Source organism: Brachyhypopomus gauderio, chromosome 1 (genome assembly GCF_052324685.1).
Source record: "Brachyhypopomus gauderio isolate BG-103 chromosome 1, BGAUD_0.2, whole genome shotgun sequence".
NCBI classification, from domain to species: Eukaryota; Metazoa; Chordata; class Actinopteri; order Gymnotiformes; family Hypopomidae; genus Brachyhypopomus; species Brachyhypopomus gauderio.
In genome coordinates this window covers 35,335,235-35,363,078 of record NC_135211.1, presented here as the reverse complement: position 1 = coordinate 35,363,078, position 27,844 = coordinate 35,335,235, and the positions used below count along the sequence as shown (strand labels likewise).

Below are 27,844 nucleotides of genomic sequence, written 5' to 3'. Positions count from 1 at the left end.
CAACAAACAGGGCTGTCATTGCGGTCCAGTTTTAATTCTCACAGGAACAAAAATACAAACACAACGATCAGTACAAAGTTAATGCAGTACAACATAGCATGCGCCCATTCATCCATTAATACTAATAAGGTTTACATTAGAAAAAAAAAATGTAAACATCAATTTCAAAAGGGTAAAGGCTTGTAAAGGCACCTTGTATCTTTGGTATGTGTTTCTATTTACAATGAAAAGTATGAATCATGCCAAGATATTTATAGTTATGAAGAAAGAACTCCTGTAAAAACAAAGAATCGAACATATTTCCCACTGTGGAAAGTATGCTTGGATTGAGTTTGTTGTGGGTTTAGAGACTTAGCAACATTCCTAATGTAGCAAGTATGCATGTGTATGTACACACACACACACATACATACACACACTTTACATAGAACAACACGGTCATAATATTTTATATCTTTGCCCTTTTTCCTGTATGTTGCAAGACATTAATATGTTTCAGGTTACTACAGTCTGTCAACACTGTAATAAATGATATTTCTCAAAGCAAGAAGGTTGATTGTTCCAAAGTGGATTTGAATTGTCATAGTTTATGCTTTAACAAAGCTGAACTATTTAAGAGAGTCCTGGAATCTTGGGCTAGGCTAGACCAAGGCTGCATAAGGTCTAATGGAATATAGCAGGGCAGGGTCCACCGATTACATAACACAAAGTATAAAGCATAATGTCTGAGCATTTCGTCTTATGCAAACCATCTTTGGCTTTGGCTGGTGGAGCTGCCATGGCGATCAAAGCCAGCTGGATTCTAATGCAACTCACAGACAGAGAAGAGGAAAAATCTCCTTTTCACACAGCGAGAAAAAGGCAGAGAGAGAGAGAGAGCGAGAGAGAGACATGACGAGACTGTAAGAACCGTGTGGAGAAATTTGTTCAACTCTTGATGCTTTACTCAGTTTCACCTCCAAATGACTTCAGGCAAAATATTGGATAAAGAATCTAACATGACAGTTTTAAGTGTCAGCATTCAAACAATTCGTGTTAAGTGCAACATAAAAATGCCCAACATTTTTTGAGAAGTGACGTCAAATTGTGTCCCTGAAAATATATACAACTTCACTATTAGCAAGCAGAAATTTATTAGCATCAAGGACCTTTTTTGGAAAAAGGGAGTCTTTTCATGAACTAGACAAAACCTCAACTGGACGACTTTTATACTTCAAGAATTTATTTATGTTTATGTAGACAAACAAACTCATTTGACAAGAGACTTTTGACATAGTCTTATACATTTCTGCTTATTCCTATATACCAGTGAAAGATTATGGAAGATGAATACTTTAATAAAAATACTTGCTTTCATATATTTAGCTTGACGTGAATAATATAGGCCAAGGTTAAAGTCAGCAAAGAGCAAAGTTGTAAACCTATAATATTATGCACACACACACACACATATACACACACAAACACACACACACACACACACACACACACACACACACACACACACACACACACACAAAAACACACACACACAAAAGCACACATTACACACATGTAATATGTAATTTCCGATGCATGCTTAGGACTAATAAGCATTTGCTGTTTTTGCACTCATTTATTTTATATATTTCCTCACTTGCCAATTAGTCCTGTCCACACATGCTAATTGTGCTACTTGCAACTTCAAGCAGCCCATAGGAAACACTGCAAACCCTCGTTATTTGATTTTAACACAGGCTATTTTAGGTAATGGAAAAATGTCATAAGCTTAAGCCATAGGAATTCAGGAATTCCTTCTCAGGAAGCGAGCACCACAAGGCTTCATCGTGTATCTCCCGATATGTTTACACAGACACTGCTTGGTCAATTATTTCCCTGAAACATCACGGCACGACTTTAGGCGAAAGCACCAATGCTTTTCTGTTGTGATGAAGTGGGTATCTGTGAGTGAAAAGGCCAGTACCTCAAATAGCTTAACTGAAGAGTAAAAAATGTCTTCCTTAAGGAAAGATTTCTTCCTTTAAATGTCTTCCTGTTATGGCAAATAGCAGTTTTGGTCCAGTTTTGATTCAGAACATTACATCTATTATATCTGAGGGGCAAGCTGTAATATGTCAAGAGCATTAAGAGTTTTATGTTTTATTTAAGACAGGAGATTCTGATCTCGGATCGCCACCATTTTTGACTCGGTCCCAAAATTACCATTGTATGTGAAAAAATAACAAAAATAAAGAAACAGATGGTCTGAAAATAGACCAAAAATAGCGAAATAACCCAAAGATAACAAGACAACAACAGGTAGCATAATTTCTACATTTCTTTGATTAAAAATGGCAAAGCGAAAATGCGCTTATTCAGGGTGGTAATAGAGCATAAAACAAACGTCTTTTTAAAGCTGTGGCTTAAAGTTTATAGAATTGGGCTTAGAAATGAAAAGTTGGTGGTTCGAGGTTCTGAACCAATAATGGCTAGAGCAGAAGTGCCTGGGAGCCCTTAACCCACAATTGCTCCCTGGGTGCTGCAGAAACTTGCTGCCCAATGCTCTGTGTATGTGTGTGTTCACTGCCCCTAGCTCCTGAGCTAATTGGTGTGGAGTGTGTGCGTGTTATCACTCCAGATGGGTTAAATGCAGTGAGAGAATTTCCCCGAGAGGATCAATAAAAAGTTATACTTCTTCTTCTTTTGGTGCATTTCAGACCTACGAGAGTAATTCTTGGCACGCCACTTCAAGTAGCTAATCCACTGAAGCCAGCCGTGTGCAAAAACCAGAAATATGCCACACACTCTGCGTGCTTCAGCACCTAGAAATCAGTTACCCACAGAGAGCAACTAGGGCAGGCAGAGCCAAAACAACTCAGTGGAATGTGGCATGGATTCCAAACCTCGATATAATGTATCGAGCTGCATAGTGTCGTCTCCCAGGCTCTCTGTCTCTCGCTGCGTTCCTCCAGTTTTCTTTGTTGAGTGAATATCCAGTTTCATTTCTATTCAAACGGAGGATAAAGAGAAAATAATTCTGCGGTTTTAAATAAGGTCTGATTATGTTTTTTTTTTAAGTTAGAAATAGTTAAGGGAGATATCGAAGGTAAAACTGAAGGCGGATAAGGTTTATGAGGGAAGGGACACTGACGTTTAAGGTTGAGATGAGATGAATTCAAATCGCGGTGGACAGTGATGAATTCTGGGCAAATACAAAACAAACAAATAAATAAAGGAAGGAAATGTGTCAATAAAAGAGATAGATAGAAGAGAGAGAGAGAACTGTCAAAGGGCTAGACAACTATTGCATCATTAGTATTATAACTCACCCTAGTGTATCCATAAAAATGTAAACACATTCTCACACATATTAGCATTAATGTTCCTAGACTTGTAGTAATTAGAATATTATATGTTACTTTATATGTTACAGAGTTCTTGTTTTACTTAGTGTAGTGCATATGTAATGCATATTTGTGCATATGTAAATAAAACTTGGGTTTTTGGTGGGTAAGGGCATGTGAGCATGTTTGTTGGTCATGGGGGCTGTGGTGTGGTTCATAATTGAGTGTGTGGCTCGTAATTGAGTGTGTGGCTCGTAATTGAGTGTGTTTTGTAATTGATTGTGGTTCGTAATTGTTACCTGTGTGGGGCTGGTCTGGTCTGAGCTTGTCTTTGGGTCTCGGACCGTGGCAGGAGAACCTCCTTCTTTCTGACTGCCCACTGAAGAGGAATCTGAGCAGCTACTCGGAACTGAGATCGAGAGGGAGAGAGGTGTTTTCATGTTAGAATCAAAAAATGGTTTCTAAATTCCTAATATTAATAGATACACAAACTGCATCTAGTGCATCACACAGCACATAGAACTAACAACAAATCATAATTATAAATGTGTAATCATGTCCTTGTTTGTACACCGATATACATGTGGGTGTAAAAACGTACATGTGTGTGTGTGTGTGTGTGTGTGTGTGTGTGTGTGTGTGTTGTCTGTATTTTACCTCTGTCAATAAGACTGAAACTTGAGTCTAGATCTGCTCCTGTTACATCCAATAGCAGCTTGCTGGAAATTCCCATACACAGAGATTCCTTCAGACACAACTCTGCAGACACAAACACAGGCACTCAGCTTCTGAAACAAACAGCTACATTTCATCCTGTATCCATCTATGACATCAAACATTCTACCTGGACAACACACCTCGCTATGGTAACCAGCACTACTACTTCTGTCAGCGTACGTAAACCTACTAGCCACAATCTCGGTGCTCAGTGCTCTTCTAATCAAACTGCTGACCCAGCTAAAGGCGCAGTAGCTACAGCACAGAGTGGGTTTCTGCTCCTGAACCTGGGTTTGGATCCCAGCACTTCCACTGCCATGGCCAGAAGCCAACAAACTAGGGCTGGCATTGGAAGGTTGAGTTCTTCTCTAAAATGCACAGGGAAGTGCCAGCCAAGAGCTAGTGGCTGTCACACTGACAGCATTTGCTGCTCATTTAACTGGTGAGTGATGTTGTGTGGGCAGCGGATCATGTGGTAGTCGAGACCAGACGCAACGGGCATTTGGCTGCAACTTTGAGAACTGGCTTTGGGGGAAACTCAAGGAAAAAAGACCCTTAACTTGCAAATTAACTGGATGAAATTAAACAACACGATTTTCACCATACTATTCAATTTAAAGGCAAAAATAGGAAGGCATTTATAGGTAGCCACTTTTACACTGAGATCTTGATTTTGTTTAATTTGAGAATGTGCTTGCAAGGTACAAACGCGAGCTTAACTGCTCCAGCAGTTAGTTATTGTAAGGCATTATAACTCTGACTCCAGGGACGTTATACAGGTGCTTCACTATTAAAACACATCCCCTGCCCCTCCACATACCCCATCACAGTCTCAGCACTACAGCTACATACCTACTAATGTTATTGTAATTAAACCGATCTTTATTGCTCTCTTAATTACACATATTTAACTGGGTCAATAATGGAACACTATGATTATTTAAGCACATTCTAATTAAGGGGATGTGCACTCAATTAATTAATGAATTAATAGTTAATGAATAAATGGACCTGATTTTAAGGAATGAACAAAGCAGCTTAACGTTACTGCTAAAACTTGCTATTACATCTTCAATTAAGATCACATGTAGGCTGTTGGTTTCTCAAATTATTAACATAATTGTTAACTCTTAATATTTTCAGTAACACTGAAACACAAAAGGTTACACTTTCATCACTTACTCATGAGGTTTTGCGTTCATTAAGTATTAAGTGACTAACAACTAACACACACACACAGACACACACACACACACACACATTTACACTGCCAGTGTAAAAGACATTTTGGTTGTGAAAGATGGTCAGGAATGAAAGGTCTTTCCACCCATTAATACTCTGAGGGGTTAAAGGTGAGGTGTGGAAGGTCAAAGGTTAAAGCGTACCAAACTTTACCTGTGTTATGAATGGCATGTGTCCAGAGGAGCTGGGCGATGTCATGTGTCCAGGCCTCTCTCTCTTCTGTAGTGGAGGTTTGGAGAGTAAGACAGTCTTTGCGAGACGCCTGTCTCACCCACACCTCAAATCGTAGGCCCTCCTCACCCACATTTTGGGTCAGACCCATCTCTCCTGTCTGAAGCATGGAGAGAGGACGTGTTTTTGTGTGTGACTCTGTGTGTGTGTGTGTGTGTGTTGCGTATGTGCTTTGCTTTACTGTCTTTGTTAGGATAATAAAGAGAAAATTAAAACTTTATGAGAATTCTGAGAACATTTGCTGGCCCCAAAGAGCAGAAACATTATCAGAAAGAAATCAGACAGATTTCATTTGGAAAACTAAAAGAGCAAAATGATTGGTGATCGGTGAACCAGACTTGATTCGTCTGCAAAATGAAGACGCTTTAAAAGCTTGATCCAAAACACCTACACCTACAGAACGTGTGATGTGTGTGTTTCCGTTTAGTTGAAACGGAAACATTTAGTTTCAATTTTAGAAATGTGTCTGTCAGCCATCATCTGTCTAATGCATCATTGGTTATTTAGAACCAATGGTTAAATGATGTGGGTTAAAGACAGCTCTTATCATTACATGGTGCGAAGGTGTGAGTGGGACGCACCTTTATACAGTGTTTGAAGCTGTATGCGGTGCGTCCGGGAGCAGGAGTTTTGTGCTTGGTGAAGATCAGGTAATGCTGATAGAGGAACACCCTCCTCGTGCCCGTCTTTCTCCTCCGGCCACCGGCGCACACACACACGCACAGCTCACCCTGTCGTACCAACTCTCCCCTTTCTGCCACAGGTACCTTAGACACACACGTTCGTCCATTTTAAGTTGGATTACTCACAGGACTTCTGTGCTTTGGGCCTTTCACAATTACACTGAATCATAAAGCTGTTTAATACGACACAGAAGTGAACGTTGTTTTACTGACCACTAGGGGGCAGTTTATTTGTTAGCCTATCAGCTGCTCCGACACTCCCTGTACACGTCTATAGTAACTTTTCCGACGAGTGCTTTTCCGGCTTTCTCACCGTACAGCCCATGATCAGGTCACTGGCCCGCAGGGCCTCTCCGTGGCGATGGGCGTGTCTTAGAATAGAGAGGGCGGGGTCAGGGGTGGGATTTAGTCCTCCCAACTCCTCAAGGATCTCACAGTAGTGCTCCAGCCTCTGAGTAGGAGCTGTAAGACACTGAGGAAAGGACACAGCAGACAGAGCAGAAGAAGAGGGCAGCTTTGCCTAGAAATGGAGAGAGAGGGGGACAAAGGGAAAGAGAGAGAGAGAGAATTTTGAAGAATTCCACAAGGACAGCAAAGCACTTGGCAATTTGAAAGTGCTTGAAAGTGCTTGAAAATGTTGAAAGTAGTGGGTCCATCTTTAACCACTGTTCAGTAGCCTGTATGAGCTTCTGAACAATGGTTTATGGGGCAAGCAATACGAATGGGGTCCTCTTCTTCAGGAGATGTTTCAGAAGCACACACTGGTGTGCCTGATCACTAATATGGCTGCAGGATATGGACAAAAATGTTATAATGCAATTATACTGCAATACATTGTAATTGCAATACCCTGCTAAACCCCTAAGGTGTCATGGCCAAGGTCTGCATTATTTTGATCAGCATTATATTACATTTGCTAGATCATGTACCATAATTCAAATTACCAGCAGAACACTCTGGAACATTCTGGCTCATTCTGGAACATTCTGGAACACGCCAGGAAAAACAAACAAACAAACAAAATAAACGTAGGTACGTTTCTGTGATTCTGTGATCTGGAGGACATATTTTCATATTGCAACCTGGTGTCAGCATTGCAAGGACATTAATAATTATCATTATTTATTATTAATGTTTTTTATTCAACACTTTATTGAAAATAACTATCTACAGTCAACATATATGTTATTAGGTAATTGTAAAGGTACATTTAATTTCAATTTTAGAAATGTGTCTGTCAGCCATCATCTGTTTAATGCATCATTGGTTATTTAGAACCAATGGTTAAATGATGTGGGTTAAATACAGCTCTTATCATTACGATGACACTGTCATGGTAATGTCCCAGTAGAGAGCATGACACTGGTATTGTATCAGGTACAGACGTGTGGGACCTTTGGAGTTTTAATAAGCATCCACGTCAAAGATGACACTTGTCTGCCACTCAAAAACATCCAGTTGCCAACAGTCCTACGTTCGGACGTTAAAGAGCTAGAGTGGTTGCCTAACACTAAATGTTCACGACAGGAAATGTGCTACAGTCTCTACAGGTGAATCGAAATGTTTTTTTATTATATGGTGGTGCATGTTTATGTGTCACTTAAAATCAATAATGTCTTGCATTTACAAGCCTGCATTTGTACGGTCAGTTATTTTGCGATATTCAGTGCTTTCCAAGAGACAGCTGGACTGTTACTGATGTGATTCACCCCCTAAGCGCTAATTCAGCGTGAGGGGCTTTTTGAGCACTTTCAGCTGCACCGTACGTCATATGAATTTGAACAAATTGATGGTAAATGGTGGAAATCATCCCACTAATTTGCAAAAAGACAATTCATGATGGATAAAAATATACCTCTTCTACCTTAGATCTCTATGCTCTCAGGAGTTTTTTCTTTTGCCACCTTGTGGGCACTACTGGTATTGCCACAGCAGTTGAATCCAAGCAGCCAAGAATCCCCAGTGACCGTCCGCTTCATTAGTCACATTACCGGACATGTGGTGGGGCAGTTTAACTCCTCGCAACTGTTTTTTTTCCCGTGACATGCTCCTTTCATAGATGGAGAGTTATGGAGCTCACCTTGAAGAAATCGGCAGCTTGACTGACCAGCAGGGAGTCCAGCTCAGGCTTCATCCGGATATAATGGGAATACTGCATGAACTGCTCTCTCTGAGATTTAGTGCGTGTCCAAGTGAGAGTGTGTGTGTGTTACAAAGGGAATAAAATACAGTATTAATTTCAGTCAAATTGTAAAAGATTGTTATTGTACTTTTCACAGTTCTTAAAGCTTACCTCAAAATGTCAAATAGTACACACCCCCACTAATCCCTTCATAATAATAGTCCTTACTTTTACTGACAACTTCACTAATTATCTTGTCACTCAACTTTATGAGTATGGCATTGTCTTAATTCAGATATCCTTAAATGAAGAAGTACATCTGAAAACATCCTTATCTGTCAGGGTGGCACAAGCGTACATGCTCCATGCTCTGACAATCGCCTACCTGATAGTCCTCACGCTCTCAACAATTCAGACCCAGACTATCCAAGTGCAGAAACAAAGCAAAAAGAAAAGCCCTTACGTATTTACTGAAGCAGCTGGTCTGATGCAGCGTCTGAGAGAGAGCGCCCTCCACGGAGGGCAGGAGGAACTGCGAGTGGAAGGCAGCGAGACTGCTCCAGTTGGAGAAGAGGGAGTCGGCCTTCCCTCGCAGAGACGGTGGGGCGTCTGAGCTGTCCAGCAGGGGGAGGTAGGTGTCTTCTACACCCTTCAACAGCGCTACATACTCCCTCTCAGAGCTCACAAGCCTGCACCACTGTAGATACAACTTACTGAAAGAGACAGAGAGATGTCATTTGCGATAATCAGTCTGCTCACGGTCCCCCCCTCAATGTTACAGCAGTTACTAAGCACTATATAACACAGATATGCACAGAGGTTAGGACTCTGTGCACTCTGACCCTGACCCTCACCTCTGTGCGGTGGCTCCAGGCCTCTCCCCTCCCGTCTCCCTGTCGGTTCGGCTGAGCAGCACGTGCTGCCTAGCCAGCCCGGCGTGGTCCGCTACCTCCTTGCTGCTGACCTCTACACCGCGGATCAGGACGCCCCCTCCACCTCCCGGCCCGTCCCTCCATCCCGGCACGGCCGCCGACACCCCCACGGCCGCCGCCGACTCGGCCAGAACTCTCCTCCCCAGCCGGGACAGCGGTGACAAGCTGCTGGGGGAGACCGGGGGAGGTTCCGCCGGCCTGATCGTCACGGCAGCGGCTCGCCGTGGCGCCAGCAGGGCCTGGAGGTCGAAGCTGGGATGTCGCTTGCGGGGGGGTTTAGGAGGGAGGTCGGTGGGCTGCACCAATGGGGGGTGAAAGGGGGAAAATGTTATTTTAACAATTATCTACACTAAAACCTCTTAATTTAGGGCAAGATGTGTTCTTAAATAGCACGTTGAAACACACACACACACGCACAGGACTCACACTCTTCTTGCTGGGATTGAGCAGGTTCTGCAGGAACTTTCCTCCCCCGGTGCTCCCGCCACACCCCTCCTTCTTCCTGTCCTCTCCGATCTTCAGCGTGGAACAGTTCTGTGGCCGAAAGAGCGATGCCAACGAGCCCCAGGACTGCAGCCCTGCGTCCCCTGATCCTCCACCGCTCCACTCTCCGTCCCCGTCTGCCTCCAGGTCCCACGAGCTGGGTGTCCTGGGGGCCCTAGGGGCCCCCGTGCCAGACTCCTGGCCTTGGAGCATGCGGCTCTTGAACTCCGAAAGCGTCCGCTGGTAGCGCTCCAGGGTCTGGGCCCAGAGGTCCAGCAAAGGCCCCCCGCCCAGCTCAAGGGCCAGGGCCCGCGCATCCTGGAAACGAGACGGCGGGATGGGCGGGAGGGAGGACAGGGGAGAGGACGGGGAGGAGAGCGGAGACGAGGAGGAGACCACGTCGCACCACTGGGACGCCTGTGGGTAGAGGCAGCGTTAGACAGGCATGTGTCTGCACAGTGCATCCCTGTCGAGTATGGACATTTGCTACCTCCGTGAGAGTGGACAGTAGCCTCTGCGTGTTGTCCAGTTGTGTCCAGCAGTCAGACAGACAATGCGACATGTCCCTCACTTTCTCTCTAATTGGAGGGAGCCGGTTAAGGACCGCCCCCAGCCCCTCCCAGTCAAGCTCCGACCAGCTCTCAACCTCTCCCAGCACCACGAGAGTCTCACTGTGAAGCTCCTACACCCACACAAATAAGTAAGTGCTCGTGAATACAACATCAACATCAAAATGTCAATTCTATAATCTCATTAGACATAATTACACATAACGTTAGAGTAAATCACAGATGCACGTACTCACCATGGCAGACTCCCTGAAGCTCTTGAACTTTTGCTGTGTGAGTGAAAGGCGGCTGAGGGAGAGAGGAGGGTCCCTGTACTCCCCCAGCTGATCCTGCACACGCTCGACGTCTCGCTCACACTGAGGGAGCAGCAAGAGCACAGAGGTTAGGCAATGCCGTACGTGAGGGCTCACGGACCCACACATATGAAAATGAACGACGTAAGACATAAGATGATAAAATTAGAAGCGTCGCTGTAGCTTGTTTTGATTACCTTGTCCAGTTTGGCCACTAGAGCTGCCAGTCGACCAAGTGATTCAAGGTCACGGCCTTTCTGGTTGGACAGACGCACCAACCGATGGAGTGCATCATCAACACTGTCGTAAAGTTCAGAGGTTGTGGCCAAGGCAACCCTAAAAGTACGAAGCACCCAAACATATAGAATGACATCAAATGTTAAGAAGTTCAGAAAATTTCAGCAAAAAGAAAAATCCCTAAATTTGTTCTAAATTCGGAATACTTATTTGCTCGGTCTCAGATGATTCACCATAAATTAATATGGAGAAATCAATCTGTCCAATTTATCCAGCCGTGTTTACAGTCATTTAGTTAGTTTCTATGGTTACCTGCAGTCTGGTGACCTTTGAGCCAGTCCGGATGTCCCACTAGCCAGTCCAGCCAGCCAAGCCCCGCCTCTCCTCTGTAGCTCCGTCAGCCGTTGGTCAGACAGAACATCCGTCATCAGCTGCTTGTGTTTGTCAACACTGAGGGGTACAGACTGGGGGAGAAGACAGAACAAAATGCTATTTTTGCCAAAAAGAGAAACTGCAGTTTTAGTCTAAGAGGAAAAAGCAAATAATTACTGAAACAAAAAAAAAACTACATAATACTACATAATCTGGATTAAGCAAGGCTAAATGGATTACTCTTTTCATGTGAAGAAAAAAAAAGTATTTCTTAGAAATGCAAGGCTAACACAATATGTCTGTTGTATTTTAGTCTCATCACATGATTTCACATCTACAGACTGAACCTATACTCAATAAGAAGAACATAAACGCAGGCTGGATAGCGGAAAAAATCATACTTTACTTTTAACTAAATTAAGTCAAGTCTATCATAATTTTTTATCCAGATTCAAAGCTATCCTATTAACTATTAAGCATACTCTAATAATCACACAACTGCAGAAAGTAGTCACAGTTTTGTCTGTTTACATTTTATGGGGCATTTATTGTTATTTTGGGGCAGTATTGTTATTTTTCAGCAAACAAGCTTGTTCATGATTTTATTATTATGTTCATATTGGCATATTGTGAGCACTACTCAGAAGTGTTCCAATCAGTCCATGGAGTTGCTACAGAGGTAGATGACTGCACATTTTGCATATTGCAAACTTTTAATCTGTAAATCTAATTTCCAGATGTCTTTTGCAAATATAATTTTTCCACCAACAATGTGCTGGTGCTCTTTCCAGAGCTGTTGCTGGTTCCTGTGAACTACTGAACCTTTTCAGAACCACTTTTGAAGAGCCTGACTTGTCCAGATTTCATATGCATATGCCATCCAGAAACAGAAGTCGACAGACTTTGTGTAAACTACATGGCCATATTTCAAGTAACGTGTTTCTTTGCTGTGCGGACCATGAATGAATCATTGCTGTACTGTCTGCAGTGCTTGCTAATACCTCTCGACCGCTTGCTGCACAGGTTCGCCGGTTCCAGACCAGCAAGATTTGGGGCCAGAACGGCAGCAATTTTTCTGGCCTGTGATTCTGTGGTGGAGTGACTCATCAGGCACCATGGGTGGAAAAAGACTTACAGATACAATCTCAAACTAATCCAGCTGCCCTTTCAACCACTGGGCTCCACCCACCAATTTGTTTAGCTAATACCCCCTCCCAAAAGTAGCTAAAATTGGGTCAATGTATGACTGTCAAAAAGTGTTAAAATCTTGCACAATGTATCACTCATCAGGCCTTAAACTGAGTCACATATTCACACATCAGAAGCTGTTTTCTCCAAAATTGTAAGGACCAACAGCGCGAGTTTGTCCCATGATGCAATCACGTATTTACTTCTAGACAAGGCACTTCTAGTACTATCTATATCTTGCATATCAAGCACCAACACGAACACTTGGACAGACAGTCATGAAACCTTACCAACACCTAAATGGGGTTTGACATGGAGCAAGAATGTTGGCTCACATGGCAACACTGTAACAAGACAAGTGTGAAATGTGGTGCACTGCCTCTACATGGTAGTCTGGCACAGGGGCTGTAAGGGTGATGAAACTGGAATGTTAAATACCCACACCTTGCGACATACTGTCGTTTCATACGAAAGTGGGTGCCACTACAATATTTTCAACTTAAATTGGTCTACATCTTTCTGCGTGTAACTACTTCACAGGATATTGAGTTAAAATGACATAACTCTGTGACACATTTTCCAGCAGAAGTGCATTCATGATAACTTACAGGCTTTTCACACCACTATTTGTAAACAAGATATTCAACTAACCCTAGGACTTTTTCCAAGTTGCCTCAAAACTGCTCTTAAAGTAAACTTTGGAGTATCCAACTAAATAATTATTTGAAACAAGTTAAACTTCCTTCAGAGCTTGGGTAATAAACCATAGAGCCTGGGCTGGATTTTTCAGATCCAAGGCATGTTACTAAGTTTGGTATGTGTTTATAAGTTACGTTCTGGTAATGAAAGCCAGATTTGAGACAAATTACCTGCTGCATGTGGGGTACAATGACAAATGTAGAGACAAGATGTTTAAGCATTAAAAAAACTGTTTTGTTCAAAATACAAAGGACTACAACAGTATCACAATGAAAAACTCTATAGGACAGAGTCCCTTGCTAATACACGTATCTGTCTCTAAATTCTAAGAGTGATCAGGCAGGATATTGATTCATTGCTATTTTGAAAAAATGAAAATGTTTAGTCCAGTCATAAGCAAATTTCACATATTTGTTCATCTTGCTAAAGACATGAGGCATGATCTATGGCAATGGGATTCACTGTAACTGTTACTGGAGATTGGTCACATAAACATAGACTTAAACCCTGAGAACCATTGCTTGCAGTTATATTGTTATAATGCATTACAGTGGCTTATTACTACACTACCTTAATGCAGTCAGGAAGTGGCACGGTGTCCATAGACTGCAGTGCTTCTCCCAGCAGAGAGAGGGCACTCTCACACCGTTCTGTTAGCTGCTCCAGGCTCTATAACAGAAGAGGGGATCAAGAACATGTGATTTACTGCTGTAGGGTTAGATGTAATGTAGGCGGAGTTGCATTTAAGTTTTGTTGCATGGCAGATTTTTTTTTTACTGATGCAGCTAAATTCAGTGTGGAGTGTCTTGTAGCAAGCCGTCTAACCAAAATGCTAAATTTACACAAAGGAGAACACAAAGTCGTTTCAGTTCGTCAGACAAAGGAATAGAAACAAAAAAATATGCTGCACCCATTGGTTATAGAGAGATGTGACAAAATTCATGACTTTAAGATCAACAAATTCTGAAATGTTTTGCTGGCTTGCTAAGAAATGTTGGAGCCCCTTTACAGGCACTGATTTATTTTAAAATAAAATGAACATGAATTATAAATATATAATATAAATGTACTATAATGTAAAAAAAAAAAAAAAAAAAAAAAACAGGAAACTCATACCAGCCTGAAGGCAAGCCAGTCGATATGTGAGTGCTGGAAGTCTCCATCCAGCTGTGTGGTCAGCTGATGCCTGTCCACATACTGCTGTAGAACCACTGTACCCCTCACTAAATGGACCTAAGACAAAGTCAATGGAGTTTATTACTGTAAACACTAATCTATTTATCAATCTGTGTGTTTTCTTTTCTTGCACTCTGGTTGTAATATATAGTTTTATTATGCTCTGTTATAATGTGAGTATGAACCTCTATCCCATCCAGAGTGGGCGGGGTTGAATCTTCCTCTTCCTTTGTAAGAATCAGAACAGAGCGAAGACCGGCCGGTACCTGCATCTGAAGCGCACAAAACACACATACACAACACACAATAACTGGTCATATACATAGACACACACACACACACACACCAGCCAATTTTTTAGGTACACCTGTCCAACTGCTCACTAACGCAAACTGGCCAATCACATGGCAGCAACTCAATGCATTTAGGCATGTAGACATGGCGGCAGTCAAAACGAGCATCAGATTGGGGAAGAAAGGTTATTTAAGTGAGTTTGAATGTGGCATGGTTGTTGGTGCTAGACAGGCTGGTCTGAGTATTTCAGAAACTGCTGATCTACTGGGATTTTCACGAACAACCATCTTTAGGGTTTACAGATATTGATCCGAAAAAGAGAAAATATCCAGTGAGCGGTAGTTTTCTGGACACAAATTCCTTGTTAATCCCAGAGGTCAGAGAAGAATGGCCAGACTGGTTCGAGCTGATAGAACGGCAACAGCACCTCAAATAACCAGTCGTTACAACCAGGGCATGCAGAAGAGCATGTCTGAACGCACAACATGTCGAACCTTGAGGCGGATGGGCTACAGCAGCAGAAGACCACACCGGGTGCCACTCCTGTCAGCTGATGGAAAACTGAAGCAGGAAACTGATGCTACAATTCGCACAGGCTCACCAAAGTTGGGCAATAAAAGATTGTAAAAACGTTGCCTGGTCTGATGAGTCTCGATTTCTGCTGTGACATTTGGATGGTAGGGTCAGAATTTGGCATCAATAACATGAAAGCATGGATCCATCCTGCCTCATATCAACGGTTCAGGCTCATGGTGGTGGTGCAGTGGTGTGGGGGATATTTTCCTGGCACACTTTGGGCCCATTATTAACCAATTGAGCATCGTGTCAATGCCACAGCCTACTTGAGTATTGTTGCTGACCATGTCCATCCCTTAATGACCACAGTTTACCCATCTTCTGATGGTTACTGCCAGCAGGATAACGCGCCATGTCATAAAGTGTGAATCATCTAAGACTCACTGTACTCCAGCGGTTCTCAAATTTTTTCTATCATTCCCCACCTCAGAAGAAGGGGAAATTCCATGCCTCACCTGTCCCATATCACCCAAACAAATTTGTTGACCGGAGGGGCCGGTACAAATTCATTAAAGGGCTGAATCTAGCCCTGGTTCACACTGTTCCGCAGACATTTTAAACATCCGGGGCTTATGCAAAACGAACAGGCATTAAAACGAAGGTTCATTTCTTCCAATTGCTTGTGCCCCACCTGCAATACCCATGCGCCCCACACTTTGAGAAACGCTGCTGTACTCGAATGGCCTCCACAGTCACTAGATCTCAATCCAATAGAGCACATTTGGGATGTGGTGGAACGAGAGATTCTCATCATGGATGTACAGCCAACAAATCTGCAGCAACTGTGTGATGCTATCATGTCAATATGGACCAGACTATCTGAGGAATGTTTCCAGTACCTTGTTGAATCTATTCCACGAAGGATTAAGGCAGTTCTGAAGGCAAAAGGGGTCCAACCCGGTACTAGCAAGCTGTACATAATAAACACACATACACAGGTGCCCAAAACACTGTCTCACCTTGAATAACCGTAAGGCAGAGCTACAGAGTTCCGTAGGAGGAGCTTGCCTACTGTCCACCAGCACAGTCAAGCCTTTCTCCCGAGCTACAGGTCTGTCGATCAAAAATAACATATATCAATAATTGGCTAGGTTCATGGCCTTAATGTCCATTGGTGGACAAATTTAATTAATTCCACAGGAACTGTGCTATCATATATGTAATTCTTTTACTCATGGATGTGACATGATGTGTAAGAAGACATTCTGTTCTGAAGACTGTACAAGACTACAGGTTGTTAAAAATATAACAAAAAGATAATGCTTCTCTTGTTACTGTCTTAAGAATCCTTTAGCCAAAACTGCTAATGTAGCACTTGTGGAATAGCTAATGGGTATCAGTTACTGGAACGCAATTAGCATAAAGCTAACACTAGCTTTCATTCATCATTAGTAATGTTCACATTGTTGATTTTTTTTAAACACCACTGGCAGAGGTACCTGGTGATGCTATAATAACATGACAGCAGTTGCACCAAGTCATCAACATGGTAACCCTCCTCAGGGATGTGTGCTTCTGTTATAACCAACCCTCGGCCAAGTCTATCAATGGTACCTTCAGAACCGTGAAAATAAATACATCAGATTTAAATCCAGAATAGTCAAAATTGACCACATTTACCCACTAGACAATCAGACTTACCTGTCAGTATGAATTTTCCAGATTGGAGGAGGTCTACATCTAAATCCCTGAGTAGAGGAGGAGCTTTAGGAGACTGTCCATTTGATTGGTCAGAAGGTGCTGATGATACCACTTCTTTTGGAGAGTGGTCAGGTAAAGATGAGCCTGACTGAGCCTTTGAATCAGGGACGCTTTCTGCTTGACTTTCCTGCTTCTCAACTGATGCAAACAAACAAAACATGTAGAGGAACATCACAACCATGATGTGGGAGCCACGTGACATGCCATGTGAAGTTATGGCACGAGCGTTATCAAAGTGTCACGGTAATAACAAACCTCCATTTCTGTCAGCAGACTCTGGGTCTGTTTCATTGCCATTGACTAACACACAATGCGCTTCCACCGCCGAAGGCATGCTGGGCTCTTCAGGATGGCTTTGGTTGGGCAGCGATGATTTAGCCGATGAATCAGATGCGATGGCCAACTCGCTTGCTTTGTTCTGGGCCTTGTCTCCTTTGCCTTTATGGTTGCCATGGGCACCAGATTTGCCCCTCCCTTTGCCTCCCTTAGCTTTCCTCTTCCTTCTATTAGCAAAAAAATAAAAAGCTATTAAATATTTATATGAGGACATATGGCTGATATTACTGAAACAAAAAGGCTATTACGAAATCTATTGCTTACTGCTTCGGCAATACGTTCAAAAGGAAACCTTAGCAGAACACAGTAAAGGTCATCAGTGTAGTGAATTAGGAAAGATACAGTTAGTATTATTTAGCTACAGTACAACTTAGAAGTTAGAAAGATCAGCCTGAAACTTGCTTGACTATTGTGATGACTGTGGTTGTGTTGTGTGATTTGTGCGATGTTCAGAAGTGGGTAATAATGAGTATATATATGTTATATACGTAGTTTGCCACTTTACTTTGGCATTTGATTTTTTGTCTTCAGTTAACTTATTTACTCTATATATGTGAAGCAATTAATGACTTCATTTCTTTATTTCGTTTCTTAGTGAATATACTTGAACGTTTTTTTGCCTACTCTACCCACCTCTGCAGATGTTATACCTGGGTGCTCGAAATCCTCCTGCTTTGACTTCCTTTCCTCTGGGGCACAGACGGTCCTCCGACTTCCCAGCATGCCTTTCACCAGCGACGCTGTGAGTACCTGATTTTGAAAGGGTCTTTTCTGGATTCTGGTGAGCATTATGAGTTCCTGTTTGGTCTTTGGGGTTTCCTGACTGTTTGGTTGTGCTGCAAACATTACAGGGAGTGTCTAACTCCCTCTTCTGAGAGGAGTCTTGAAGGGGATTCAACTTTGTTTCGGATCTGTTAGCCAAATGTTGGCCAGAGACTGAACTGACTGTATTAATCACACGGGATCCCGCATTATCTGCACCTCTGAATGCACCAGTTTCCTCAGGTTTTTCCTCCTTATCTGAAGTGACAGCTAATGAACTGCCATCTTTAAAACCATAGTCCAAGTGGAGACTTTTATCTTGATTTGATTGGTCCGTTGCAGGCTTACTGCCTATGTCAACTTCATTGATATCCTTAGGTCTAGAAGAACACCCACTACTGGAGAGCTTTCCTTTATGACTCTCACTCCAGGGCAGTGTGCTTCCAGATCCCTCCCTCTCCTTTCCCACACCAGGCCTCCTCTCTTTGGCTGCACCCTTCAAGTAAAGTCCTCTGCTTTCCTGGCTTGCTAGATCTCCACCACCTTCATCCAAGTCCAGGCACTGCTTTCTCTCTCGAGCCAGGTCAATGACCCGAGGAAGGGGTTTTAAGTTGACCGAGTCCCTGCAAGACCCTCCTCCATCCCTACCCCTGTTGCAGCTTTCCTTCCTGCCCAGACTCCCGGTCCGCCCCCCAGGGTCAACTCTACTGCAACCCCAGGCCTTGCCCCTCCGCAGCCGGAAGGCCTTGCTGCGGCGGCACAGCGGTAGTGTCTTAGTCTTGCAGATCCCGTGCATTTCAAGGTACCGCTGCTTGGAGTCCGTGCCACCATCTGGACCCCCCCGAGGCTCCAGCAGCTCCACATAGTCCCCGGAACTGTCAGCTGCTGGCTGATGCTCAGTGGCCCGCCTCGGGCGTCCAGACGCAGGTCCAGATTCGGCCTCGTCCCCGTCTGGAGGAAGGTCATCCTCTTCATCCCAGGACAAGGAGTCTGGCTCTCCTGAAGAAGATACCCAGCCTAGACCCAGACCTCCTGTATTTGGGGAGATGTAGTCAGGGCCAGAGGGGACTGAAGAGGGGCAGTCCAGGCTTGACAGAGGATCAGAGGGGTTGTGGAGAAGTTTTGGGTACACAACCTCATCCCATGGAAGACGGACCACACCATCAGATGTACTCACCAGACAGGTATCTAAACCACTACCTCCTGATAGGAAAAAAAGAATAACAGAACATTTCAGAAAACAACAGGTGAGAAATCAGAGAATATGCAGTTTTTTTCAATCTCCATATACAGTACTGTGCAAAAGTCTTTGGCCACCATTAGATCTGTTGTTTTAGCAATATCACCATATGCAATTATGTTTCAGTCTCTTTATTAAGAAACAACCAGAGAATACAAGAAATACATGTATATACTCAACATATAACACAAACATAAAAAAACATAATTGTGTTTATTATTTAAACATGTCAAATGTTTATTTTTAGTATAAAATGGCTTATAAGGGCAAAAGAGTGAGTGTGACCTCTTCTTTCAGAACATTCAGCTGTCTTTTCCTACTAAGTGTAAGGAGAAATCACACTAAATACTTAGATGGTCGTTACCATTGCTAACACAACAATTCCAATGGTGGCCTAAAGACGAATGCCCAATACTGCATGTCCATGAACTGAAGTGCTTTGGCTCCTAACTTTTACATGCCCACTGTAAGATGAAGATAACCTTCATCTTCACTCCTCACCTTCTCTTTTGCAGCCACGCTCCTTGTTGATGCAATGCAGCCACTCGGCGGTAAAGACCAGAGGGTGCTGGGACTCTGGCACCAACACCTCCTGAACGTTGCGGCCACCCGCAGCGAGGCACTTAAGAGCCAGGCGGGGGCAGCGTGTGGAGAACGGCACCACCTGCAGGTAGAAGTCGGTGCTGCGCAAGAGCCTCCAGTCGAGAGTCGAGAGCTGAACCACGACTTTCTCTCCCAAGCACAGCGGCCAACCGGAGTGCAAGAAAAGACAGCCTAAATACTGAGACTGAGAGAGAGAGAAACAGAGAAGAAGAAAAAAAATGCCTGTGCTTTAGCAAAAGAAACATTATAATGTGACAAAATTAAATTTACCAACCATCATAAATATGCACCACACTGTTTTCTGTATCGTGTTAAATCTGCCAACAGCAAAAAAATTTACTGATTAATGCTCGGAGCCAAGGAATATTGCACTCTAAGGGACAAACTTCAAAGAACAGTGTTTCTGGCTGGGCCCAGAGAAGCTTGTTCTCATCTTGCTTCAAACATACCTCCTCCAGCTTTGGAAATCTGTTTCCTTGCTTAACCTACAAGAACAAAGTTTTGGAGCACGTTTTTGGGGGCTAAGAGTCTAATTCTCCAACCCAAAACTAGCTAACGTACTAAAATACTATTGTGTCTGATCTAGATAGCTACAAAGGTCTGGTAGTATTCACTCTTGGAAGTTTTTGATGCCGCGGAACAGCATTTATTAAACTGTTCCTTAAACTACAAAACAAAGCAAACCTTTGCATAGCATAGCTATGAACTACAAAGAACGCTCCAAAGCCATTTAATGTATTTTCAACTGTTTCTATTCAACTGGCTCCATCAACTACAGTAAACTTTGCTTCGACCACCTACAGAAACTGCCCTTCAGCAAATTTACTCAAGCACAAAACAACCGAAGCTCCCACTTGGATGAAACCTATGAGACCTTTTGGGTCTTAGCCAAGTTGCACATTTTCTGTTAGCTTCTGTGAAATACCTTTTTCTTATTTCACAGTCTTGTACTGAGCAACTACGCTGGATTCTCTGTGTACCATTTTTGATAGTTCAGGTTTTTACAATTCAATTACCTTGCCCCTCTCTCATCAAGCCTTTCTTTCAACAACCCACAAACCCAAATGATACCAAACAGTATTACTTTCTCTCTTTCTTGCCTTTGTTTCCCTCTCGCTCTTCACCCTTCTTTTTGTACTGTCATTTATAGTCATTTTATGAGATATGAAAATATCTTCGGTACAAATAAAAAATCTTCCAAGTCTTTCATTTCTTTATTTGACCCCATCAAACAAATGTCGGCCATCTTTTGCACACGCCCCAATGTTTTGTCACCAAAACACTGACTTGTTCCATCCATTCCACTCTCTCTTTCTCAATGTGCCTCACTGTCCCCTTATTAGATCCCGCCCTCGTTTCTCAATCAGTCCTCTGTAAACCCAGACTTCTCTCTCTCTCTCTCTCCTTTTCTTGCTCCCATTCTTTCTTCTTTTCTTTCTCCCACGAGTAGTAGCCAAGCCCCTATTTCCTCACTCCCCCTCTCTCTCCTTCACTCCCTCTCCCTCTCTCTCTCCCTCTCTTTCTTTCTCTCACACACACATATGGTAAGAATTATAGTCATGACTCACAGCGCAGCTCTCGTCCCAGCCAGTTCCTCACAGCAACAATGAAAACAGAGCCGGCTGAGAATCTGTGTGTGTCTGTGTATATGGGTGTGTTTATATAAGTGAGAAAGTGTGTGAGAGAGTTGCAGTGTAGGAATGAACGAGGAACACAGAAGGACATTGTAAGAAGAGTGGTGTGAGTGTGTGTGTGTGGCGGGGCATATGAAGGAATATGTGTATGTGTAAACATCTGTGAGTAAACACAAATGCATATGGTTCAGTGTGTGCATGACTGAGAAAGGCGTTCTGTTTAAATGTTGCTATGGGGATAGCAGAGTGAGTTAGTGCAGGAAGAAATAAGTCACCATATTCTCATGAACATAAAAAGGGAAGTGAATGGGTGAATCGTGGAGTGAATGGGTGAATCATGAAGTGAATGGGTGAATCGTGGAGTGAATCATGTAGTGAATCATGGAGGGAATGGCTGAATCATGGAGTGAGTCATGGAGTGAATGAGTGAATAATGAAGTGAGTGGCTGACAGACACTTACGCAGGCATGCTGCTGAAGTCTATGCAGGAGGTGTTTGGCCGGAATAAAGAAGTCCAGCAGATACCTCAAACTGTCATGCTGATAGGTGGATTCTAAGACAGAGAAGACCTGAACACACACACACACACACACACACACACACACACACAACTATTTACATTTTACGAGGAAAGATAATATGACTAGATGAGAGATAGAAGCAAACTGACCTGGGATAGGAGAGGAGGAGCAGTGGTCTCAAATGGTGGATAGAGGGAAGAGAGCGCCCCCTGCACACAGTCCTCCACCGCCTCCGAACCCTCCAACAGACAAAAAACAACATCAAATTCTGACAGGAATTTATGCAAACAGAAGGAACTGCAAGTGTCACATAAACGTCAAACCCACAGGTTCCTTCACCTTCACACGTAAAAGAGAGAGAGACATTTACAGGAATGCTGACAGCTTGCTCGTTTCACATGCTCAGACGCAACTTCCTGTTTAGTGTTCCAGGGACCGTCAAACACTTCCTGCAGGTCAAACGGTTGTTATGACCTTTTCAGAAGTTATGCTGACCTGTACACCCCATCCTTAGAACACAAAGAGACACCGGATCATAATACACACACCTGTGAACCCTCTCCCTCGTGTTTGTATGTAGATAATGGAGGCAAAAGGCTACACAGTTTTTTGCATGCAAAACACACACTGTTTATTTTAGCAGCACTGTTGCTATAGCTACTGACTACGTTTTATTGTCCTTTTTCCTAACATTTTCCTATTTCAATATGTAACGTCTTTCATCACTTCTCACACCCCTCCTCTGATCTAGCAGACCTCCACACCCTTCTCCCTCATGTCACATATCACCCTCAATAGCATCTGACGATTGCCGTGCGTTTCCTCATAAAGCGTCGTGTTCCTAAGAAGGAAAGCTGGCCAGGGCAGGGTTTTTATGAAAGGCCAAGAAAACGAGTGGGAAGACGAGAACGAGCGGAAAGAAAAAGAAACTCCAAGGCAAACTGTCAGGAAAGAAAAGTCAAGAGAGATGGAAGCTGGAAGAAGAGTGAGAGGATAAAGGAGGAAGACCCTGGAGTGTGGAAGAGAGAGTGAGAGGATAAAGGAGGAAGACCCTGGAGGAAGAGAGAGTGAGACCAGCTTTTTTGTTTGTTTGCTGTTGTTGTCCTTTTACCATTGTCAGTGCTTAATTTTTATACTACCCCTCCCCCAATCTAAGAGGTATATGTCAGAATAAAGGCCATAAGAATAATAAGAAGAATGTGATTCAGTATTGATACATCACACGATAAATCAAAGTTCACAACTCAGAGAAAACTGCAGGCTGGCCCTCTCCTTTTGTGTCTGATCTTAAGCATCCTAGCTGTTTGAAATGTCCTGATTACTTAATCACTTCATGCATTTTATGCATGTGCTACTACCAAAGCCATGGTGATGATAACAATCAAATTAAGATACAGTGAACCAGACAGCACACACTTGTCTCTGAATCACCAGAGATATCAGAAATCTGATATAGGCTAGTATATTCTGCAACAGCCTGATGTCTTCCATTTAAATATCTGATCTGCAAACGCACTAAAAAACGTGGTAGTTAGGCTTATTATTATCTAATCCAAATCTGCAGGCTCAATACTATATATCTGTCTTTACAGAAATACCGGTGCATTACTGATAACATTTTGTCATATCCAGAGAGAATGATGTGCTCATAGCCTCCATGCTTCACTGTTTCAATCCCCCCTCCGCTCACACACAGCTAAAGAGTAAAACACATGTGCTGATTGCTGTCTTCCTAGTTGAAGCCAGCACAACGGACATGACCTTTGAGGCAAAGGTCTTCTGTTTTAGGTGATGCTACCAGCAAAGCGTTCGTGTCTGTCCTGAGCTGAGCTGGACATGTCATCACATACAACTGTTGACATGCCTGCTCATGGGTCAAAACAACCAGCTGTTTATATGGGCAAGCGGTGGTGTGCACTAGAGTGCAGTGGACTAGAGTGGAGTGGACTAGTGTGTAATGCAGTAGAGTGGAGTGTAGTGTGCACTAGAGTTGACATGTGCACTAGGGTGCAGTGGTATCTTGTAAGAGTCCACAGATGTTCCCTATCAACCCGGGATGTGCCATATTTCATTTTGTGTGTGCGAATGCATTTTAGAATAATGCTGACACTACACTACACATGATCCGAAAGCTGACAAGGTCTGTAAAAGAGAAATTACTTTGTACACCATTAACTCTGCAGATTTAGGTAGTTCATTTAGAATATCCAGTCTGGTCACCTAATACAGAACTCTCTCAGTATCATAACTCACATAGCATCCTGAAGGACTGGAAGATATTAAAATATTTTATATTGTATATCTTGTATAAAATAAAATCTTGATCAAAGCACTAGCTGACTTTGAAAAGATTGTGGATATGATCGTAATATTATAGGAAATGTTTGATGTTATTTGTATGATGGTATATGTGCTTGTGTGTTTCACTGCTGACAAAAAAAAAATGACATGCCCAATATTGTGTGTGTGTGTGTGTGTGTGTGTGTGTGTGTGTGTGTGTGTGTGTGTGTGTGTGTGTGTGTGTGTGTGTGTGTGTGTGCGCGCAGAGGGGTCTTGTGGGGGCCATGCGTACATTTCTCTTCCATTCAACTTCCTCTCTTTCTCTCTAGTCTGAAACCAGGCTGCTTCCAACGGAAGGATCTGCAGACCTCCTCAAAACACACAGAATAGACAGAGAGAGAGAGGGGGAGAGAGAGAAAGAGAGAGAGAGTGAAAGAAAGACTGATCCAAACAAATTGGGAGAATGGGAGAGGAAGACAGGAACAGTATGATAGAAAACAGATGCAGGACAGAGAGAATGAAATGCCCAAATGGGAGAATGGGAGAATACTGAGGCATCATCTAGACGCTCTCCTGCTCCGACACCTCCTGTTTTTCACACACCGCACAGCTCCCTGCAGGACCGTAAGGCAGAACCGTAAGCCTCTCCATTACCGTCTCCTCACGCCCCCTTTTCTTGTGAAAACTAAGTGCAACAAGGTGTCGTAGGTACCGATGAGGCTGCTTGCTTTTTGCAGCTCTGCAGCACGGAGGCGCACGTGTTACAAGGAACTTTGTGCGACTGCACATGTAAGAAACACCGTTAACGTTGTTCACGTGTGCCGCGTGCGTGCGGCCGCCCATGTGCATGAACTGATGTCCAGACACCTATTGTTTGTGAAGGGGTTTCTCTCTCTCTCCCTCTCTCTCTCTCTCTCTCTCTTTCTCTCTCCCTCTCAGTCTCTTTCCCATCCCTCCCCTCTTTCTTCCTTTCCAATGTGGAAAATGCAACATCACCCTAACCACCACCATGGTTCTCCAAGTCTCCCAAAATAAAGCAGGCCTCTTTCTCCCTCGACTCCCTCCCTCTTTCCCTCACTTTGCCAAACTACTCCACCCTGTCCCACACACACCAAACACTAGTTCCATCATTATAAATGCCGTATTTTCTCTTATTGCAAACTGCCTGCAATCGTCCTCTAAATATGTACCCCAATGGTTCTTCCTTACTGTAGTTATTGTGATTAAAACTGCACCTGTGTTTGCGTGACTGGTGTTTAGTTTCTGCCTAATTTCTCCCATGCAAAAGCATCTACAAACAATCAGGATTCTACAGCCCATACCCCAGACCATAATACCACCCTCTTCCTCCCTACTCATCTAACTCCACACCGGTAGAAACTTTGACGTGCGCCCTGACTGAACTTTCTACAATGTCACATCCACTTAAGCCAGATGGAGTCAGACACATTCCCCGTAACTGCAACTGTACATTTTTAGTATAAAGTACTAAAAAATGCAACGAATATTTTTGTCTTTCCCAGTGTTTACACTTCTTTCTCTGTGGGCTCACTGCATCAGTAGCACTGCAGAAACTCCCTATCGGAATCTGCGCTAATGACAGGGGGGTTTCCCCGACCCAGCACCGTACAACACGCCGTAAAATACATTTAAGGAGATAAGAACAGGACGCAGTCAGTTTATCAGATGCCCCTTAATACAGTTTAATGGAAGCGCATGTCTGAAAACAAGTAGCCTACGGTTCAAGCTTAAAACAAAACTGTTATTCAAATAGTTACATTTTAAACGCTAAAACGGCCAAGTCGGTCAAATGTGCTCATAGACAGGAAACTGGAGAATGCGGCATGAGCGGAGAACTTACCATGATTTACTTGGACCTCGCGACTGCCTACATTGCCGTTACTTCTTCTTTCTCTCGTCAGTACGCTTGAAAATCCGAAATCTCTGTCACATCAACCGATCTTATCAGCGTCAATCAGCCCAATGTTTTTATAAAAAGGGTGAGAGCGAGACTGTTGGGAGGCATGATGTGGGTATTTCTCGTCTTCTCTCAGCGACAGGAGCGTTTTGCCCTGGTCGCGGGTCTCAGCCTCGTGCCCCTCCCTCCGCTTTTATAAGAGCAACGACACAGTCGCTCTGACCGCCGCTCCTCTCTTTCCTATATCGCCCCTCACTGCAGCCTAAACGTTGAAGAACTGCTCATCTGTGTAACTGCTTTTACTTAGACGTCTGCACAGACACACATATAGGAACAACACTTGTATTTTATTTCAAGTTTTCAATTACACTTTTTATTACTTTAATTTTGTTAAACCGAAACCTAACATTAACTCCAGGAGCTACACAAAGGATATTTAAGTTTTTCCTCAAAAAAGTTTATTTTAGTTTTTCCTCAAATTTTTACTTTTTCCTCAAATTTTTTTTTTGTGCACCGAAACGTCCCTGAATATATATATTTTTCCTTCGTGTCACATTATTCTCACAGCAAAGAGTGAAATGCGCGCGCGCGCGCACACACACACACACACACACACACACAGGGCCGGCCCAAGCCTTTACGGGGCCCTAAGCTGAATTTCATTTGGGCCCCCCATACCACCACCTCAGCACCAAATTCTTATGTAATTAATAGGCTCATCATGATATCTTGGTGTTATTGGGGACCCCCTGGTGACGTGGTAATGCGAGTATGACTTGGGCCGGCCCTGCTCTCACACACACACACACACACACACACACACATTATTGTATTACATTACACATATATGCTCTAACGGTCATATATTTTGAAAGAAATTGAGTAATAGCGACATCTGGTGTTCACAATAAGCATTAACGCGTCGAAAGCCAGGAATGAATAACATGCAATTCAAAATAGCAAAAAGTGCAAAAACAAATCACTAAACAAAAACAAAACAAGCCTCACAATGTGGAGAGTTTGAACAGATCACAGTCATGTGACCAGGGTCTTCTTTTGAGAACATGCCTGTGATGTTGGAGCAGGACAAAGCCTTGTTTGTTGACATTCCTCAGCCAAAGTGGCAGCCTGTCAACTGGCACAAGCCCTACGCACACAGTCTGATATGACATAATTGCTCAGCAAACGCTCTCTTACAACACAGAGACGTGGGGCGGCGAGAGTACCTGGCATCAGTGGGACATGTGGCCTTTCTAGATTGATCTGTGCTGTTGCTTCCGATGTAAAAGACGCTGAGAGGTCATTTGGCAGGGAAGAAAATGGGGAATTCACGTAGACGGCTTTGCACCGGCTGTTGATAATTCCCTGAGCGCTCTGCTACTTTCGTCGTTGGTCTGAATTCTCTGTAATTTGCCTCCGTATATTAAAGATTTCAGCAGAAAGCAAACTTCACTAATTGGGTTCAGATACACATATATGTTCTACGTGCATCCTGTTTAAATTGAGAACATTCTGTAGTTGTATCTCAATAACATTGTGTCAGCCAAAGTGGATGGATTTGAAATGAATATTCTCTCTCTTTCTATTCATAAAGTATTGCGCTCAATTATTTTTGAGTGAGAGAAAATTAACTCAACATCTTCATTCTTTACATTTAGTTCATCTTAAATTGTTTGCGTAAACACGAGAGGAGCGGTTGATGTTGCATCACT

The 27,844-nt window shown here is 43.2% G+C and overlaps 1 protein-coding gene across 1 annotated transcript; it reads right to left on the bottom strand.

Annotated features, from left to right (window-relative positions):
- Nucleotides 1–35: 35 nt before the first annotated feature.
- Nucleotides 36–26,335, bottom strand: arhgef40 (Rho guanine nucleotide exchange factor (GEF) 40). The gene is made up of 27 exons (XM_077012095.1): nt 26,076–26,335; nt 22,084–22,173; nt 21,875–21,982; nt 19,678–19,963; nt 17,825–19,139; nt 17,094–17,341; nt 16,779–16,976; nt 16,577–16,691; nt 16,097–16,190; nt 14,453–14,539; nt 14,208–14,324; nt 13,662–13,760; nt 11,145–11,296; nt 10,793–10,931; nt 10,539–10,658; nt 10,224–10,415; nt 9,677–10,150; nt 9,173–9,546; nt 8,782–9,031; nt 8,277–8,366; nt 6,510–6,716; nt 6,095–6,280; nt 5,436–5,613; nt 3,981–4,082; nt 3,623–3,732; nt 3,131–3,181; nt 36–2,984 (listed from the first exon to the last, which is right to left on the bottom strand). The coding sequence occupies exons 1-26, from the start codon at nt 26,076–26,078 to the stop codon at nt 3,155–3,157; spliced, it is 5,361 nt and encodes a 1,786-aa protein (XP_076868210.1). The 5' UTR covers nt 26,079–26,335; the 3' UTR covers nt 36–2,984; nt 3,131–3,154.
- Between the last annotated feature and the right edge of the window lie 1,509 nt (nt 26,336–27,844).

Excerpts from the sequence above, each read along its gene's own strand:
- arhgef40 (XM_077012095.1), bottom strand. Across the intron at positions 13,761-14,207 it reads ACTGGCTTGCCTTCAGGCTG|AGCCTGGAGCAGCTAACAGA; the intron begins GTATGAGTTTCC and ends CTTCTGTTATAG. Across the intron at positions 9,547-9,676 it reads TCAATCCCAGCAAGAAGAGT|CCCACCGACCTCCCTCCTAA; the intron begins GTGAGTCCTGTG and ends CCATTGGTGCAG.